The sequence below is a fragment of the Leucoraja erinacea genome, chromosome 3, assembly GCF_028641065.1.
Source record: "Leucoraja erinacea ecotype New England chromosome 3, Leri_hhj_1, whole genome shotgun sequence".
Taxonomy (NCBI): domain Eukaryota; kingdom Metazoa; phylum Chordata; class Chondrichthyes; order Rajiformes; family Rajidae; genus Leucoraja; species Leucoraja erinaceus.
In genome coordinates this window covers 11,302,264-11,321,930 of record NC_073379.1, presented here as the reverse complement: position 1 = coordinate 11,321,930, position 19,667 = coordinate 11,302,264, and the positions used below count along the sequence as shown (strand labels likewise).

Below are 19,667 nucleotides of genomic sequence, written 5' to 3'. Positions count from 1 at the left end.
CGCGTTACAGTAATCCAGCCTAGATGTAATAAAGGCATGGATTACTGTCTCAAAATGCTGCCGCTCGAGAATGGGCTTCACCTTCGCCAGCTTCCTTAGGTGAAAGAAGCTGGACTTAACCACCGCTGGACATTTTAAATCAGGCTGGAAAAAAACGCCGCGACCTACTTGAGGCCACGAGTACGCGGGGACCACTCACGAGCACGAGGAAGAGTTACGAAGACCTCCTACGACCTTGTGGCGACCATGCAGCGAGTACGAGTCAAGGGCAAACTAGGCAGAGGTCACCAATTTGAAAGTGGGACAGGGGCTTTACACTTATACTTAGTAAGACTGTGCAGTGTGTGTGGTGGGATTTTTCACTGAACTGTAGGCAAGACAAGAATATAGCTGGATCTGGGTGCGCATGTCAATAAAAGAGTTTTGAACCGGGTGGGCATGATAGTGAAGTCAGTATGGAAATGTATCTCAAGATCATCAAAATCACAGCACAAAAATCACACACAAAATAAATAAAACACAACCGCAGCACTTTGGAAATCCCCTTACCTGCAAGCTCTGACGATGGAGGGATGGACCTTCAGAGATAAAAAAGAGAGAAATTTACTCCACAGCAACGAGAGACCTGAATCCTCAGGGAGTGATTGAGAGGTAAAAGTAATAGACTGACAATGTTAGAGGCTGATGAGGTAAAGACAAGAATCAACATGTTAGTGGAACAGACATGGAAGCCTCATGCAAACCCAGTCAGACATGGTCTTCGCAAAGTCATTCAGAGATTTAAAAAAAACGTAGACACAGTGTGCTGGAGTAACTCAGCGGGTCAGGCAGCATCTCTGGAGAAGATGGATAGGTGACGTTTCACAGAGTGCTGGAGTAACTCAGCGGGTCAGGCAGCATCTGTGGGGAACATGGATAGGTGACGTTTCACAGAGTGCTGGAGTAACTCAGCGGATCAGGCAGCATCTCTGTAGAACATGGATAGGTGACGTTTCAGGTCGGGACCCTTCTTCACTCAGAGGGTGGTGGATATATTGAACGAGGTGGTACCTCCAGAGGAGGTATTTGAGGCAGGGACTATAACAACATTTAAAAGACATCTGGACTGGTACAAGGATAGGACAGGTTTAGAGGGATATGGGCCTAACGTGGGCATGCGGTACCAGGTGTAGATGGGGCATGTTGGTCGGAGTGGGCAACTTGGGCAGAAGGGCCTGTTTCTGTGCTGTACAACATTATGACTGATTATGGTTAGAGGGGAAAAAGCTGGAAAAGAGGTGGGGGCAGCTCGAAAACCTGGCGAGTGATAGGTGAATACGGGTGAGTATTTTTTCTGATTTGTAGAAGGTCTAAGGTCAGAGATGAAAAGACAAAATGTGTGAGACATAGCTTTAAGGATAGAAGACTCTTCTTCCTGACCCGACCCAACCCCTATCCATGTTCTCCACAGATGCTGCCTGACCGGCTGAGTTACTCCAGCACACTGTGAAACGTCACCTTTCCATGTTCTCCAGAGATGTTGCCTGACCCACTGAGTTCCTCCAGCACTCTGTGAAACATCGCCTATCCATGTTCTCCACAGATGCTGCCTGACCCGCTGAGTTCCTCCAGCACTCTGTGTCTTTTTTTTTAACTCCAGCATCTGCGGTTCCTTGTGTCTACAACAACCCTGGTAGTCTTCACTCATTGGAAAAGATTTTGATTGGGTTAGAGACATTGGCACATGGAGTCAGTACTGCTGCTAATCAAGTTAGCATGAACACACTCCAACGTATTAGTACCAGATGGGGGTTATTAGTAGGCTGGTGGTCCGGCCATTGTGCGTATCTTACGGCAGACAGCGCTCGCTGCTCTTGCCCAGAGAGTCACTGTTCTCCTTCTCTCTCGCCTTTCCCTCCTTGGCGTCCGTCTCCGCCTTCTTCCTCTTCAGCCAAGACCAGGAGTTCTGCTTTGATGCGTCCTGTGCAGCAGGGCTTCAAAGTAGGTACGCTGTTATTACCCGCACGTTACAACTCCTGGTGCCACTCTGCCAGCCCAGAACCACTCGTTCCAAACCACATCCTCCCGTGGCACCCAGGATCGGCCCCAAAATACTCGGCGGGACAGGCGGCATCTCTACTGTGTCCGCTACTGCTCCAGCTGTAAGAATTTCATTGTCCTGTCTGGGACACGTGACAATTTAAAACTCTCTTGATTCTTGACTCTTGACCTTCCCCTCAGTCACCAATGATCTATTCTACATTTTCCTTGATTTAGTTTAGTTTGGAGATACAGCGCGGAAACAGGCCCTTCAGGCCCACCGGGTCCGCGCCGACCAGCGGGTCCCCGCACATTAACGCTATCCTACACATACATTTACCAAGCCAATTAACTTACAAACCTGTACGTCTTTGGGAGTGTGGGAGGAAACCGAAGATCTCGGAGAAAACCCACATAGGTCACGGGGCGAATGTACAAACTCCCCACAGACAGTACCCGCAGTCGGGACCGAACCCGGGTCTCCGGCGCTGAATTCGTTGCGAGGCAGCAACTCTACCGCTGCGCCACCGTGATCTTCGTCCCCTATGATCTCTCGTTTTCACACCTTACCCTTCCATATGTCGCTTTTCCCTCTCTCAGGCTGAACAAGGGTCTCGACCTAAAACATTACCCACCCCCTCTGTATATCGGCGAGACCAAGCGCAGGCTCGGCGATCGTTTAGCTGTAATCATGTGCTCAGTCCGCCTAAACCTACCTGATCTCCAAGTTGCCAAACACTTTTAACTCCCCCCTCCCATTCCCACACTGACCTTTCTGTCCTGGGCCTCCTCCATTGTCAGAGTGAGGCCCAGCACAAATTGGAGCAACAGCACCTCATATATTTTGCTAGGGCAGCTTACACCCCAGCGGTATGAACATTGACTACTCTAACTTCAAGCAACCCTTGCATTCCCTCTCTCTCCATCCCTCCGGCATCCCAGTTCTCCCACCAGTCTGACTGTCCTCCTGGTTATGTTTTGAATTTTATTTCAAAACGCATTGATAGTTTACGATTATTTAAATGGTAAATGGAGCTTCAGAAGCGTTTTCATTTTGCATGTTAAAACCCACCTGAGAACCATGGGCGATTTTGCAATTTTACTGACGGATTTTTCACTTTTAAAACTTTTCATATAACAAATGAATAAAGATAAAAAAAAGTCAATAATGCCTTACTTTTGATGAAATGCAGCGAGCAAACGCGATAATTCCCGATATTTTGGATCTTTAAATCTCCACGGCAAATGTCCGCTGGTCACTTCCGCTGGATTGGCACCTTCAGCTCCCTCTTGAATTTACCTTAGTTTCTATCTTTTGTTTGGACTGTAAATTTAGGTAGCTGTGCCTCACGGTCACCCCGACTGGCACAGTAAATTGCAGCTCAAAAACTGGCCGTTTTCGATGTTTTTAACGGTTGTGAAAGTGCGTGTTTTCCCATTCACTAACATGTACCGGATGTATAGCATGTACTCCACTTCAAATTTTCAGTCATGTGGGTGCGGATCTATGCTCGCTGAATTTCATCAAAAGTAAGGCATTATTGACTTTTTTATCTTTATTCATTTGGTATATGAGAAGTTTTAAAAGTGAAAAATCCCTCAGTAAAATTGCAAAATCGCCCATGGTTCTCAGGTGGGTTTTAACATGCAAAATGAAAACGCTTCTGAAGCTACATTTACCATTTAAATTATCATAAACTATCAATGCATTTTGAAATAAATTTTATTCAGATGCAAGCTAAGGAATGGGATAATTGTCAGCTGTCAGTTGGACAAAATTAGGACATTTTATTATTTGCCAAAATATATTTCTCAATGTTTCTTGTTTAAAGCCTGCACATTTACCCAAACTACTTATTTATTTATTTCTTTATCATCTAATAACAGATAAGTAGTTACGGGGTGAAGTTGTAATCTCCGCACTGTCAAGTCAGTATCGATAGCAGTCCCTTTCAGGCAAGTAAAACTCAGACTATGTCTCTCCGGACTGTGGTCTTGCTCGCTTGGACCATTGGATTTCAGTACATCAGGATGAGATTGTAATTACCATTTCTAGGTTATTGCAGGTCATTAAGTTCATAAGTTCAAGGAGCAGATTCAGGCCATTCGGCCCATCAAGTCTACCCCACCATTGAAACATGGCTGATCTATCTCTCTCCCCTAACCCCATTCTCCTGCCTTCTCCACATAACCCCCGACACCCGTACTAATCAAAAATCTATCTATCTCCACCTTAAAAATACCCATTGACTTGGCCTCCACAGCCGTCTGTGGCAATGAATTCCACAGATTCACCACCCTCTGACTAAAGAGATTTTTCCTCGTCTCCTTACTAGAGGAACGTCCTTTTATTCTGAGGCTGTGACCTCTGGTCCTAGCCTCTCCCACTAGTGGAAACATCCTCTCCACATCCACTCTATCCAGGCCTTTCATTATTCGGTTAGTTTGAATGAGGTCCCCCCTCATTCTTCCAAACTCCAGTGCGTACAGCGAATGGGGGGAATCATTAAATCAACCCCCCGGCCTCTCACTGCACTCCAGTGTGCATCTAGTGCCTCTGACCAAGACCATGGCTTAGTCCCCACCACCGCCCATCCCATCACAGGCCACTCACTTCAATTCTTCAGGAATCTCTTCGACATCATCATAGATCTCTTCACCGCTAGGAAAGGGCCCTGTGGAGGGGGGAGGAATAGGAAGAGAGAGACACCAGAGAGTCAGGCCCTCGCTACCCAGCGCCAGCCGCGAGCGAGCCCTCCTCAATGAATCGGCCTGAAGGAGTATCCCGACCCAGAGCGTCGCCTGTCCATTCCCCTCCACGGACGCTACCCGACCCGCTCAGTTCCCCCACCAACAGTTCGATCCTGACCTCGGGTGCTGCCTGTCTGTGGGCGTGGAGTTTGCACGTTCTCCCTGTGACCGCGTGGGTTTCCTCCGGGTGCTCCGGTTTCCTCCCACATCCCAAAGACGTGCGGGTTTGCAGGTTAATTGGCCCTCTGTAAATTGCCCCCTAGTGTGTAGGGAGTGGATGAGAAAGTGGGATAACATAGAACGGGTGTGAACGGGTGATCGATGGTCGGCGTGGACTCGGTGAGCCGAAGGCCCTGTTTCCATGCTGTATCTTTCAATGGTTCAATGATTTGTGTTTTTAGTTTAGAGATACTTGGAAGGAAGCCCTTCGGCCCACCGAATCTGCGCTAACCATCCATCACCCGTTCACACTAGTTCTGTGTTATCCCACTTTCTCATTCACTTCCTACACACTGGGGGCAATGTACAGAGGGCCGATTAACCTACAAACCCACACGTCTTTCGGATGTGGGAGTAAACCAGAGCACCCGGAGGAAACCCACGCGGTCACAGGAGAACGTACAAACTTTACATGCCCACAGACAGCACCCGAGGTCAGGATTGAACCCGGGACTCTGGCGCTGTGAGGCATCAGCTCAACCCGCTGCGCAACTGTGCTGCCCAAAGGAAAATTCTCCTTCAGTGGAGTCCGGATAGGGAACATAGGTGAGTTGGGGATTTGGGGCAATGCCTGACCTGTTGCTTCGAGTTCATAGTCATGGAGTGATACCGCGTGGAAACAGGCCCTTCAGTTCAACTTGCCAACACCGACCAACATGTCCCATCTGCACTCGTCCCACCTGCCTACGTTCGGTCCATATCCCTCCACACCTATCCATGTACCTGTCCAAATGTTGTTCCGATAGTCACTGCCTCAACTACCTCCTCTGGCAGCTCGTTCCATACACCCACCACTCTGTGTGTGAAAAAGTTACCCCCTGAGGTTCCCATTAAATCTTATCCCCTTCACCTTAAACCTATGTCCTCTGGTCCTCGATTTCCCATACTCTGGGCAAGAGACTCTGTGCGTCTGTCTACCCGATCTATTCCTCACGAGGTTTTGTACACTTGGCTGAGGGAACTGTCGCAGAGCTGGGGAACAGGGGGAAATGGATCTAAATATGTAAGAAAGGCGTAAGTGGTACTTACCGCTGCCACCACCACTGTTGTTCCCCCCACCTCTGAGGAAGCAATGGAAAGAAGGTGCACATTAGCAACAGTTTGAAACGACAGAAATCTGGCAGGTTGCTGGTCTTCAGAGAGATAGAGCGCAGAAACAGGCCCTTCGGCCCACCGAGTTCCTGCCGACCAGCGATCACCCCGTACATGAGCGCGCGGCACAATTTATAATTCACAGAAGCCAATTAAACTACAAAACCTGCAGGTCTTTGCAGTGTGGGAGGAAACCGGTCACAGGGAGAATGCACCCTGTGAAGTCAGGATTGAACTGGGGTTTCTGGCGCTGTGAGGCAGCAGCTCTACCTGCTGCGCCACCGTGCCGCACGAAACTTACAAGTCTAGTCCGTCGACCTTATTGCCAGAAACACACGTACTGGTCAGAGAGTCGTGGAGCTGTACAGCACGGAAACAGGCCCTTCGGCCCACTTTCCCCATTGGTATACTGGCCTAGTCCCATTTTCCTGCATTTGAAACCCTTCCTATCCATATATCTGTCCAAATGTCTTTTAAAATTCATAATTGTGTCTGCTTCCATAGGTTCCTCCGGCAGCTCGTCCCAGCTACGGACCACCCTCGAGTGGAAATGTCCCTCTTAAATCTCCCCCCTCTCAACTTAATCCTGAGCCCTCTAGTTTTAGAATCCTCCACCCTGTGATAAAAGAGTGTTCACTTTATCCATGCCCCTCACGACCTTGTGCACCTCGATAAGGTCACCCCTCAGCCTCTTACGCTACAAAGAAAAAAAGTCTCAGCCTGTCCAACCTCTCCCTGTAACTGAAGCCCACGAGCCCAGGTAACATGCTGGTGAGTCTCCTCTCTGCACCCTCTCCAACTGAATGAAATCCTTCCTGTAGCTGGGTGATCAGAATGAAGGTCTCTTTCGCATTCAGTAAAAGGTGGAGTGTGCGGTATTGCAGCAAGCACAGATCTGATTCTGAACCAGAATCCCCTGGTCTGTGAGCAGCCCATTTGCTGCCCACCCGACCATCCTGATTATAACCGAAGACAGACACAAGATGCCGGAGTAACTCAGCCAGACAGGCAGCATCTCTGGAGAGAAGGAATGGGTGACGCTTCGGGTCGAGACCCTTCTTCAGACTAAGAAAGGTCTCAACCTGGAACTTCGTCCATTCCTTCTCTCCAGAGATGCTGCCTGTCCCGCTGAGTTACTCCAGCATCTTGTGTCTGTCTTCGGTGTAAACCAGCATCTGCGGTTCCTTCCTACTGATTATGACCAGGGCAGGCAGCAAACACTGGGGAGGTCTGGGACTGGTGGGGCCTTTCTCGTAACATGCAGACTGAGGAGCAAGAACATTACCGGGTGGTGCAGCGGTGCTCACAGCGCCGGAGACCCGGGTTCGATCCTGACTATGGGTGCTGTCTGTACGGAGTTTGCATGTTCTCCCCGTGACCATGTGGGTTTTATCCGAGATCTTCGGTTTCCTCTCAGACTCCAAAGACGTGCAGAATTGTAGGTTAATTGGCTTGGTATAAAATGTAAATTATCCCTGGTGTGTGTAGGATAGTGTTAGCGTGCGGGGATCGCAGGTCAGTGCGGACTCGGTGGGCCGAAGGGCCTGTTTCTGCGCTGTATCTCTAAATTAAACTAGGTAGCTGGGAACGGAAGAATTTTGCCATTTCCTCTATGGCTACAAGAATGAAAAACGGAGACTTTAGAACATAGAAGAGTACAACACAGGAACACCCACAGTCTGTACTGAACATAATACCAAATGAAACTGATCTCCTCTGCCTGCACGTGATCCATATCCCTCCATTCCCTGCATATCCACGTGCCTGTCTAAAAGCCTCTTAAACACCACTCTCATATCTGCCTCCACCCCCACTCCTGTAATCGCGTTCCAGGCACCCATCATCCTCAGTGTAAAAAAACATGCCCCGCACATCTCCTTTGAACTTTCCGTCATAAATTTGAGCTTTCCGTCATGCGATAGGAGAAGAATTGGGCCATTTGTCCCATCAAGTCTACTCTACCAATGAATCATGGCTGGTCTACCTCTCCTCCTAACCCCCATTCTCCTGCCTTCTCCCCATAACCCCTGACACCCATACTAATCAAGAATCTATCTATCTCTGCCTTAAAGATATCCACTGACTTGGCCTCCACAGCCATCTGTGGCAAAGAATTCCACAGATTCACCACCCTCTGACTAAAGAAATTCCTCCTCATATCCTTCCTAAAGGAACGTCCTTTAATTCTGAGGCTATGACCTCCGGTCCTAGACTAGTGGAAAAAACCTCTCCACATCCATTCTATCCAGGCCTTTCACTATTCGGCACGTTTCAATAAGGTGCCCCCTCATCCTTCTAAACTCCAGCGAATACAAGCCCGCTCATCATACGTTAACCCACTCATTCCTGGGATTATTCTTGTAAACCTCCTCCGGACCCTCTCCAGGGCCAGCACATCCTTCCTCAGATGTGGGGTCCAAATTTGCTCATAATACTCCAAATGCAGCCTGACCAGCGCCTTATAGAGCCTCAGCATTAGATCGATGTTTTTTGTATTCTAGCCCTCAGGATTCCGGGCGTCTCCAAGGTTTTTTTGCTCCTTACATGGTGACGTCACTGGTCGGGGCAACGTCATCGTAGAGTTCCTGATCCGGGAGCAGCTGCCTCATGGCTTGAGAGGCAGCCGCCAATTCCTTTGGCTTGCCTAGTGTCTTCTTCTTGATCTCGTCGTAGTTGATGTCCACGCAGGTCACCTTAATGTAACCGTCTGCAGAGGAGACGAGCAAGAGAGGGGAGAGATGAGAGGGTGAATCATGCAGACCTAAACCTCTCCACCTGCCCGCATTTTGTCCCTTCATCAGTCAGAGCTAGGGTTGCCAACTAAGCCGGGACATCCCGTATTTTTGGCTAAATCAGTTTGTCCCGTACGGGAACGCCCTTGTCCCGTATTTGACCGCTACTACTCGGGTCGAGGGGACTGTCGGGTCGGAGCGCCGCGTCCGGCCCCGCCTCACCCGTCCCGACGTAGTGCAGCCCATGGAGTGCAGCAGCAGCAGCAGCAGCGCCTCGCCCGTAGCCCCGTCGGTCGGTCGGCAGCCCGGCCAGCTGTCCGACCTTCGGACCTTTGCTTACCGCCGACACCACCACCCCTCCTTCTCATGGCCGATCATCGGTTCATGAGTTGGATGGGGTGCTGGGGCCAAAACTCCTCAGCTGGCCCGCCGGCTGGGCTTTGTGTGTAGTCCAGCACCCGGGACAACTCATCATTCACCCAGCCACGGCCGAGTCGGTCAACGAATTGCCGTCGGGAATTTGTCACGTATTTTGACCCTTTGTCGCTTAAGGGCCTGTCCCACTGTACGAGGTAATTCAAGAGCTCTCCTGAGTTTAAAAAAAAACAAACTCATGGTAAGTACGTAGAATGTACGTAGCGGGTACGTCGGAGCTCGGGACGTCTCTTAGCGGCTTGTAACGCTAACGGCAGGTACTCGGGAAACGCAGGAAGACTCGTGAAGATTTTTCAACGTGTTGAAAAATATCCACGAGAGCCCCGAGTACCTACGAGCGGCTATTACCGTAATTCTCCGAGTTCGAATCAGGGGGAACTCGGGAGAACTCTTGAATTACCTCGTAGGACAGGAGGACAGGGCAGGGCAGGACAGGGCAGGACAGGGCAGGACAGGGCAGGACAGGGCAGGACAGGGCAGGACAGGGCAGGACAGGGCAGGACAGCCAACATCCTGAAGGACCCTTCCCACCCTGGACACAACCTGTTCCACCTGCTGCCCTCTGGCAGACGGTACAGGTCTTTCAAAACTCGCACAAACAGACTCAGAGACAGCTTCTACCCCATAGCCATATGTGAACTTAACAATGCAAAATAAGAAATAACACTCACATTCAACTGAATGGCTCTACCTCAGCTGCTATTGTTATTTATCTGTAATTTTTTATTTTTATTTTATATGTATGTATATTTACCTTATCTTATATATTTAAAATTGCTCTTGTGAATCGCACCGTGGGATTGACTTTTAAATTTTGTTGTACCATGTGCAACGACAATAAAGAGATTCATCATCATCTTCGTCTTCATCGTACTGTGGGACAGGGCCTTTATTTAGGAGTGAGAAAGTTGGCAACCCTAATCAGAGCGCTGAGCATGAACATATATTTCCCTAACTTCAAGTAACCTTTGCTTTCCCTCGATGACACAAAATGCTGCAGTAACTCAGCGGGCCAGGCAGCATCCCTGGAGAGAAGGAATGGATGACATTTTGGGTCGAACCCGGTCTTCAGACTGAAGGGCCCTCTTTCCCTCTCTCTCTCCATCCCTCCCCTACCCTGGTTCTGCGGCTCATTTCACTGTCCTTCTGCAGTGTATATAATGGTAACAGTAACTTTAAGAACTGAGTACCGGAATGATGCGATTCACGCTACTTGATATTGAGAATATTGTGTTCAGTTCTGGGCACCGTGTTATAGGAAAGATGTTGTCAAGCTTGAAAGGGTTCAGAAAAGATTTACGAGGATGTAGCCAGGATTTGAGGGTGTGAGCTACAGGGAGAGGTTGAGTAGGCTGCGTCTCTATTCCATGGAGCGCAGGAGGATGAGGGGAGATCTTATAGAGGTATACAAAATCATGAGAGGAATAGATCGGGTAGATGCACAGTCTCTTGCCCTGAGTAGGGGAATCGAGGGCCAGAGGACATAGGTTCATGGTGAAGGGGTAAATATTTAATAGGAATCCGAGGGATAACTTTTTCACACAAAGGGTGGTGGGTGTATGGAACAGGCTGCCAGAGGAGGTAGTTGAGGCTGGGACTATCCCATTGTTTAAGAAACAGTTGGACAGGTACATGTATAGGACAAGTTTGGAGGGATATGGACCAAGTGTAAAATTCATCGCAGGACTGTTGTGCACCATGCCTCCTTGTCACCTTCCCCTCAGCGAACAATGAACCAATTAGATATTGCCTTCATCATCGCCTGCTTTGATCTGTCATTTTCACACCTTATCCTTCCATATCTCTCGTCTCCCTCTCCCCTGCCTCTCAGTCTGAAGAAGGGTCTCGACCCGAAACGTCATCCATTCCTTCTGTCCAGAGATGCTGGGCCTGTCCCGCTGAGTTATTCCAGCGTTTTGTGTCTGTCTTCTGTTTGAGTATAGAAGTTGGGAGGTCATGTTGCCTGTTACATGTAAGATGTTGGTGAGGCCAATATGGGCAGCACAGGAGTAGAGTTGCTGCCTTACAGTGCCAGAGACCCGGGTTCGATCCTGACTATGCGGGCGGGCGGGCTGTGACCGCGGGGTTTTACTCCCACGTTCAAAGAAGTGAAGATTTAGAGGTCAATAGGTTTCTGTAACATTCTCTCTCGCGTGGAGGGACTCCCACTGGTCTGCTGCTGCAAGTAACAATTGAACTGCCAGGGATATATGACAATAAAAACTCTCTTGATTGTTGACTCTTGGGTTACTGCAAAGTTTCTGTGTCACCGAGTCACTTCAGGCTGGGAATGGGATCACATCGCCTATCAGTCTTGGATGGTGAGGGTACGGAGGGAGAAGGAAGCCAGCACCTTTGAGCCCACCCTGCTCCTCAGGTGATCTCATGCCCATTCTAATCCTTCTCTGAGGGGAGACCTGATAGAAGTCCATAATATCATGGGGGGGGAACGTAGATAAGGTAGACAGTCAGAACCTTTCTTCCAGGGTGGAAATGTCAAAGACCAGAGGGCACATCTTGAAGGTGAGAGGGGTAACGTTTAATGGAGATGTGTGGGGCAATTTTTTCCCCCTACATAGTGGGTGCCTGGAACGAGCTGATGGAGGCAGATACGATATGTTATTTCTCGGTTTGAAAAAATATTTTCATGTTATAATATTCAATGTCATTGGCTAACGGAATCAAGGGAAATGGGGAGAAAGCAGGGACGGGGTACTGATTGGGGATGATCAGCCATGATCATATTGAATGGCAGTGCTAGGTCGAATGGCAGAATGGCCTACTCCTGCCACTCTTGTCTATGTTTCTATGTTTCTACGATAGTGTGTATCTCAACTATCTCAAATAGTTTGAGAGGCTTTTAAATAGGCACATGGATATGCAGGGAATGGAGGGATATGGGTCACGTGCAGGCGAAGCAGATTAGCTTAAATTGGCATCGTGTTCAGCACGGACATTGTGGGCTGAAGGGCCTGTTCCTGTGCTGTGTTATATGTTCAATCTGCTGTTTCTCCAGATGCTCAGGCCTGACATTTTGAATTCTTCCTCTAGATGGAGCCCTTGAGTGAAGAGTGAGATCCAGATACCTACTCTGCGATCACAGATACTAACAACATATAATATACAACAGTACAGCACAGGACCAGGCCCTTCGGCGAGCATGTTGTTCAGCTGGAAAAGTTGCTGAGAAGATTTACGAGGATGTTGCCGGGACTCGAGGGCCTGAGCTGTAAGGAGAGGTCCGGCTGACTACACAGAGTTGGGGAATCGAAAACCAGAGGACGTAGGTTTAAGGTGAGGGGGAAAAGATTTAATAGGAACCCGAGGGGCAACCTTCTTACACAAGGGGTGGTGGGTGCATGGAACGAGCTGCTGGAAGGGGTAGTTGAGGCTGGTACTGTTGCAATGCTTAAGTAACATTTGGACAGGTACATGGATCGAACAGGTTTATGGGGATACGAGCCAAATGCAGGCAGGTGGGACAAGTGCAGATGGGACATGTTGGTCACAACCAAGGGCCACAGTCTTACAATAAAGGGGAGGCCATTTAAGACTGAGGTGAGGAAAAACTTTTTCACCCAGAGAGTTGTGAATTTGTGGAATTCTCTGCCACAGAGGGCAGTGGAGGCCAAATCACTGGATGGATTTAAGAGAGAGTTAGATAGAGCTCTAGGGGCTAGTGGAATCGAGGGATATGGGGAGAGGGCAGGCACGGGGTACTGATTGGGGACGATCAGCCATGATCACAATGAATGGCGGTGCTGGCTGCTAGGGCCGAATGGCCTCCTCCTCCACCTATTTTCTATGTTTCCATGTTTGTAACGTGGGCAAATTGGGCCAAAGATCCAGTTTTGCACGCTGAATGAGTGTATGACTCGATGAACATGATCTGTGAACTTAACAGGATGACCAAAACGGAACTCAATACTCCAAATGTGGCCACACCAACGTCTTGTATAACTACACCATACTATAATATAATAAAAAAAGGAACTGCAGATGCTGGTTTATACTAAAGATAGACACAAAATGCTGAAGTAACTCAGGAAATGGCCGGGGGACATTTCAGGTCGGGACCTTCAGCCTGAGGAAGAGCACCAACCTGAAATATAACCTGCCCATTCCCTCCACCGATGCTGCTTGACCCGGTGAGTTACTCCAGCACTTTGTTTTTTGCTCAGGATTCTGGCATCTGCAGTTCCATGTGTTTTCCTCCCACTCTTGGTCCACATTGGTTGAAATCACTCTCAGGATTCAGAATTGGTGAATTGCTCTTCGTAAGCTTATACTTACATTCGGGCACACACACATTTCCACGTGTGCACACATATACCCACACACACACACCCACCCACCTACACACACATTCCCACACGCGCAGACATATATCCACACATGCACTCACACACATATACACACATATCCACATATACCCACATGCACACACACACATATACTCACATGCCGTCACGCACACACACACATGCACACACACACACACCCACATTCAAATACATGCATACACTTATACCCAATCACACACATATACCCATATACACACACATGCTCACACACACATGTACCCACACAACCATGTACACACATATACCCACAGACACACACATACACCAACACACACACACATATACACATCTGTACCACCACACCCATGCACACACACCCATGTACACACATGTATACCCACACACATATATTCCCACACCCATGCACACACCCATGCAATATATACCCACTCACACACATATACCCACACACCCATGCACACACACACGCCCATGTACACATACATATACCCACACACCCACCCACACACACCGTGAGGTGCCGGCTACTCACATGTGCCGTCGGTGGTGCGTGCCAGCCACTTGCCCTCGGGGTTGTCAGTGATGCGGATCACTTCTAGTTCCTCGCCCTGCTTACAGCTCAGCTCGTTCTTGCCGCCCCGGTAATCCATCGTCACCTTCACCGTCTGGATCACCTCGATTGGCCCCGAGAACTGCACGGGAGGCAGAAGGTCGGCAACGGTGATAGGCGTCACGGTGGCACAGCGGCAGAGCTGCTGCCTCACAGCACCAGAGACCCGGGTTCGATCCCGACTACGGCTGCTGTCTGTACAGAGTTTGCACGTTCTCCCCGTGGCCTGTGTGGGTTTTCTCCGGGTGCTCAAATTGATATCTCAAACAGAGAGCGGTCCTGAGCTGCCGTCTCCCTGACCGGGGACCCCCGGACTATCTTTGATTAGTCCTTACCTTGCACTGAACGTCATTCCCTCATCGTGTATCTGTGCACTGTGGATGGTACGATTGTTAATCATGCATTGTCTTTCCGCAGGCTGGTTAGCAGGCGACAAAAAAAGCTTTTCACTGTCCCTCGTAACACCTGATCATAGACTAAACTAAACCAAGCAGATGGGTGGAGAAAGGGGCCAGAGCTGGAGGTGAAAAGGAGAGGAGAGGAGAGGGATGTCGAGCAGGAGGGAGTGTGAGGGATAAGATGATTAAACCACCATCATTGTGAGGGGCCGAGTGGTTGTAGTCACCAACCTTGTGATTCGAACAAACAGTCAGACCTTCAGAGCTGTTGCTAACATTGTAGAATAACAAGATGAGGTAAGGAATGTAGCTGACAACACAGAAGCTATTCTTTCGGTCAAAGACAATTAAGTGGGTAAGGGCAACAGCTACTGAGCATGCTTGATTAAATAAATGAATATTAACTTTACGCTCCTCATGACAAAGAACCTAATTTAAATGTACATGCGATGTATGATGTGGGAGGAGAGGGAATGATTGATGACGCACGGAGGGGAGGGTTGGAAGATTGTGAACCTCGGTACCCTGATTGGAAGGGATCAGAAGGGGAGGCGTCCGATCAATAAAGACTGTATACTGAATTGTATAAAAATAGACGTTTTTCCTTTGCTCGGTGTGTCTCAACTTGGAGAGGCACCCGATTCTGCAGACTCGCAAATAAAGCATTTCTTGTTTCCACGATTTAGTCTCTGAGTAGTGATTGTGAGCACAAACGATAGATCTCACAGGAGGAATAGGAATGGGAGGGGATGGGAGGAGGGGGATAGAGGAGTGGAGGGGGTGGGAGGTATGTGTGGGGGGGGGGGGGGGGGGGGGGGGGGGGGGGGGGGATAATGGAAACTATGAGTGCAAATTCCAGAATCGAAATGGTTAAACACTATGTCACTAAAATAGGTTTTAATTGTTTGCGTAGTTAAATATGAAAACAGGGAAGTACACGACTACTTCTGTCTTGTAAACACTAGTTCTAATCTTCCTATCTGAACAATGCAAATTATAATCCCTTCATAGAAGGATGAGGGGAACCTCATTGAAATTTACCGAAAGAGCGAAAGGCTTGGATAGAGTGGATGTGTAGAGGATGTTTTCACTAGTGGGAGAGTCTAGGAGCAGAGGTCACAGCCTCAGAATAAAAGGATGTTCCTTTAGGAAGGTAGACACAAAATGCTGGAGTAATGGCCCTGTCCCACGGTACGAGTTCATTCCAAAAGTTCTCCCGAGTTTGCCCTGATTCGAACTCGGAGATTTACGGTAATGGCCGCTCGTCGGTACATGAGTCTTCCCGAGCTTACCTGCCGTCAGCGAGTCTTCCCGAGTACCGTTAGCGTTACGAGCCGCTAAGAGACGTCACCGAGCTCTGACGTACCCGCTACGTTCATTCTCCGTGCTTACCACGAGTTTGATTTTTTTTAAACTCGGGAGAGCTCTTGGAATGAACTCGTACCGTGGGGCAGGGCCATAACTCAGCGGGTGAGGCAGCATCTCTGGAGGGAAGGAATGGGTGACGTTTCGGGTCTCGACCCGAAACGTCACCCATTCCTTCTCTCCAGAGATGCTGCCTCACCCACTGAGTTACTCCATTTTGTGTCTACCTTCGATTTTACCAGCTTCTGCAGTTCTTTCAGACTTCCTTCAGGAAGTTTCAGTTTAGTTTATTGTCACGGGTACCGAGCTGCAGTGAAAAGCTTTTTGTTGCGTGCTAACCAGTCAACAGATACATGATTACAATCAATCCGTTTACAGTGTATAGATACATGACAAGGGAATACGTTTTTTACTGAAAGTAACCATGCAGGTACAGCAGGCAGTGAGGAAAGCAAATGGCATGTTGGCCTTCATAGCGAGAGGATTTGAGTATAGGAGCAAGGAGGTCCAACTATAGTTGTACAGGGCCCTGGTGAGACCGCACCTAGAGTAGTGTGTGCAGTTTTGATCTCTGAACTTGAAGAACGACATTCTTGCTATTGAGAGAATGCAGTGCAGGTTCACCGGGTTAATTCCTGTGATGGCGGGACTGACATATGATGAAAGAATGGATCGACCGGGCTTGTACTCACTGGAATTTAGAAGGATGAGAGGGAATCTTATTGAAACATCTAAAATTCTTAATGGATTGGACAGGCTAGATGCAGAAAAAATGTTCCTGATGTTGGAGGAGTCCAGAACCAGGGGTCACAGTTTAAGAATAAGGGGTAGGCCATTTAGGACTGAGATAAGGAAAAAAAACATTTTCACCCAGAGAGTAGTGAATCAGTGGAATTCTCTGCTACTGAAGGCAGTGGGTGTATTCATGAGAGAGTTAGATTTAGCTCTTCGGGCTAATGGAATCAAGGGATGTGAGGAAAAAACAGGAACGGGGTACTGATTTTGGATGATCAGCACTGATCATATTGAATGGCGATGCTGGCTCGAAAGGTCAGATTGCTTACTCCTGCACCTATTTTCTACGTTTCTATGTTTAATAACATTTAGTGCAAGGTAAAGCCAGCAATATCCAGTCAAGAATAGTACGAGGGACATCAGAGGTAGATAGTAGTTCAGCATTGCTCTGGGATGAGGAGGAATTTCTTTGGTTAGGGGGTGGTGAATCTTTGGAATTCTTTGCCACAGAAGGCTGTGGAGGCCAAGAGTGGGTATTTTAAAGGCAGAGATTGACAGATTCTTGATTAGTATGGGTGTTAGGAGTTATGGAGAGAAGGCAGGAGAATGGGGGTTAGGAGGAGAGGTAGACCAGCCATGATTCATTGGCAGAGTAGACTTGATGGGACAAATGGCCCAATTCTTCTCCTATCACATGGTTAAGAGGGACAGATAGGTCAGCCATTATTGAATGGCAGAGTGGGCTTGATGGGCTAATGGCCTAATTCTGTTCCTACCACATGAACTTAATAGATCAAGCTGAACATCATTTAGAGTTCTTTATTCTACTTGCGACAGTGCTGTCGAAACTCGCAGTGCTTCTGCCAGTTGGCAGCAGGGATCAGGGCTCGGATAGCTCAGTCTGCAGATCATCAGACTATTAGGAGCGGCACAGTGTCACAGTGGTGGATTTGCTGCCTCACAGCGCAAGCGGCACATGTTTGATTCTGATTACGGGGGCTGCCTGTGCACATTCTCCCCGTGACCGTGTGGGTTTTCTCCGGGTGCTACCGGTTTCCTCCCACATCCCAAGAACCTGCAGGCTTGTCGGTTAATTGGCTTCTGTAAATGTTCCCTAGTGTGTAGGATCGTGCTAGTGCATGGGGTGGCCGCTGGTCGGCGCAGGCTCGGTGGGCCACCGGGCCTGTTTCCACGCTGAATAAACTAAAATAAAGAAGGAATGACCAGGGTGGGAGAATGATTACTGTATGTTGGCTGCTTTCCCGAGGCAGCGTGAAGTGTTGATGGTGGGGAGTGTGGTCTGTGTGATGGACTGGGCTACATCTACAACTCTCTGCGATTTCTTGCAGGTCTTGGGCAGAGCTGTTGGCAAACCTGACAGTAGGCTTTCATGGCTGCAGTTTCCATGGCAACATCCATGATAAATCTTCTCTGCTTCAATTACAACTTTCCCAGTCATAGAGTGATACAGCATGGAAACAGGTCCTTCGGTCCAACTTGCCCACACCGGACAACATGTCCCATCTACACTCGTCCCACCTGCCTGCGTTTGGTCCATATCCCTCCAAACCTGTCCTATCCATGTGCCTGTCTAACTGTTTCTTAAACGTTAAATAGAAACATAGACAATAGATGCAGGAGGAGGCCATTCGGCCCTTCGAGCCAGCACCGCCACTCATTGCGATCCTGGCTGATCGTCCCCAATCAATAACCCGTGCGTGCCTTCTCCCCATATCCCTTGATTCCACTAGCCCCTAGAGCTCTATCTAGCTCTCTCTTAAATCCATCTTTGGTCACCATCCCATAGCAATTGTACCTGCCTCAACTACCTCCTCCGGCAGCTCGTTCCATACACCCACACCACCCTTTGTGTGAAAAAGTTACCCCTCAGGTTCTTATTAAATCTTTCCCCCCCCCTCACCTTAAACCTATGTCTTATGATTCCCGATTCCCCTAGTCTGGGTAAAAGATTCCGTGAATTCATCCCACCTACTTCCCCCATGAGTTTACACACCTCCGTAAGATCACCCCTCATCCTCCTGCGCTCCCTATAGCTCAGGCTCTCGAGTCCTGGGAACATCCCAGCAAATTGTCTCTGCACCCTTTCCAGCTTGACGACATCCTTGCTATGGGATGGTGACCAAAGCTGAACACAATAGTTAATATAACATAATGTGGCCTCACCAACGTCTCGTACAACTGTAACATGACCTCCCGACTTCTATACTCAATGCTCTGAATGCCAAATGAATATCAAATGATTTGGAAAGTGTCCAAAGGGAAATAGAAGGGAATGTTGACACGGCACATGTTCGCTTATAGGGGGTGTGGTGGGGGAGGGTTGGTGAGTTGGCAAGTTTCCAAGAGCATTGGGTAAGTTGTCGTGGGCGTGAACAATGGGAACGGATTTGAATAGATGCAGCGCGGAAACAGGCCCTTTTCGGCCCACCGAGTCCGCGCCAACCAGCGACCACCCGCTCACACTAGCCCTATGTTATCCCGCTTTCTCATCCACTCCCTGCACCATTTACAGAAGGCCGATTAACGTACAAACCCGCACGTCAGTCGCGGTGGCGCAGTGGTAGAGTTGCTGCCTTACAGCGAACGCAGCGCCGGAGACCCAGGTTCGATCCCGACTACGGGTGCTGTCTGTACGGAGTTTGTACGTTCTCCCCGTGACCTGCGTGGGTTTTCTCTGAGATCTTCGGTTTCCTCCCACGCTCCAAAGACGTACAGGTTTGTTGGTTAATCGGCTTGGGAAATGTAAAAATTGTCCCGAGTGGGTGTAGGATAGTGTTAGTGTGCGAGGCTCGCTGGTCAGCGCGGGCCCAGAGGGGGGCTGTTTCCGTGCTGCATCTCAAACTAAGCTAAATTAAAACTAAAACGTCTCCCTGTTGGATGTGGGAGAAAACCGGAGCACCCGGAGGAAACCCACGCGGTCACAGGGAGAACGTTCAAACCTACACACAGACAGCAGCCGAGGTCA

At 48.9% G+C, this 19,667-nt stretch overlaps 1 protein-coding gene across 2 annotated transcripts in view; it reads right to left on the bottom strand.

Annotated features, from left to right (window-relative positions):
* LOC129695276 (FYN-binding protein 1) overlaps positions 1-19,667 on the bottom strand; it is a 99,071-nt gene that overhangs the window by 18,379 nt on the left and 61,025 nt on the right. The window contains exons 8-13 of one of the 2 annotated variants that reach the window (XM_055632071.1): positions 14,106-14,265; positions 8,626-8,788; positions 6,019-6,050; positions 4,634-4,694; positions 1,833-1,973; positions 550-578 (exon numbers count right to left, since the gene is read on the bottom strand). In XM_055632071.1, coding sequence (XP_055488046.1) covers positions 550-578; positions 1,833-1,973; positions 4,634-4,694; positions 6,019-6,050; positions 8,626-8,788; positions 14,106-14,265 — 586 coding nt within the window. The remainder of the gene's footprint in view (positions 1-549; positions 579-1,832; positions 1,974-4,633; positions 4,695-6,018; positions 6,051-8,625; positions 8,789-14,105; positions 14,266-19,667) is intronic. The other variant, XM_055632072.1, reaches the window with a different exon arrangement.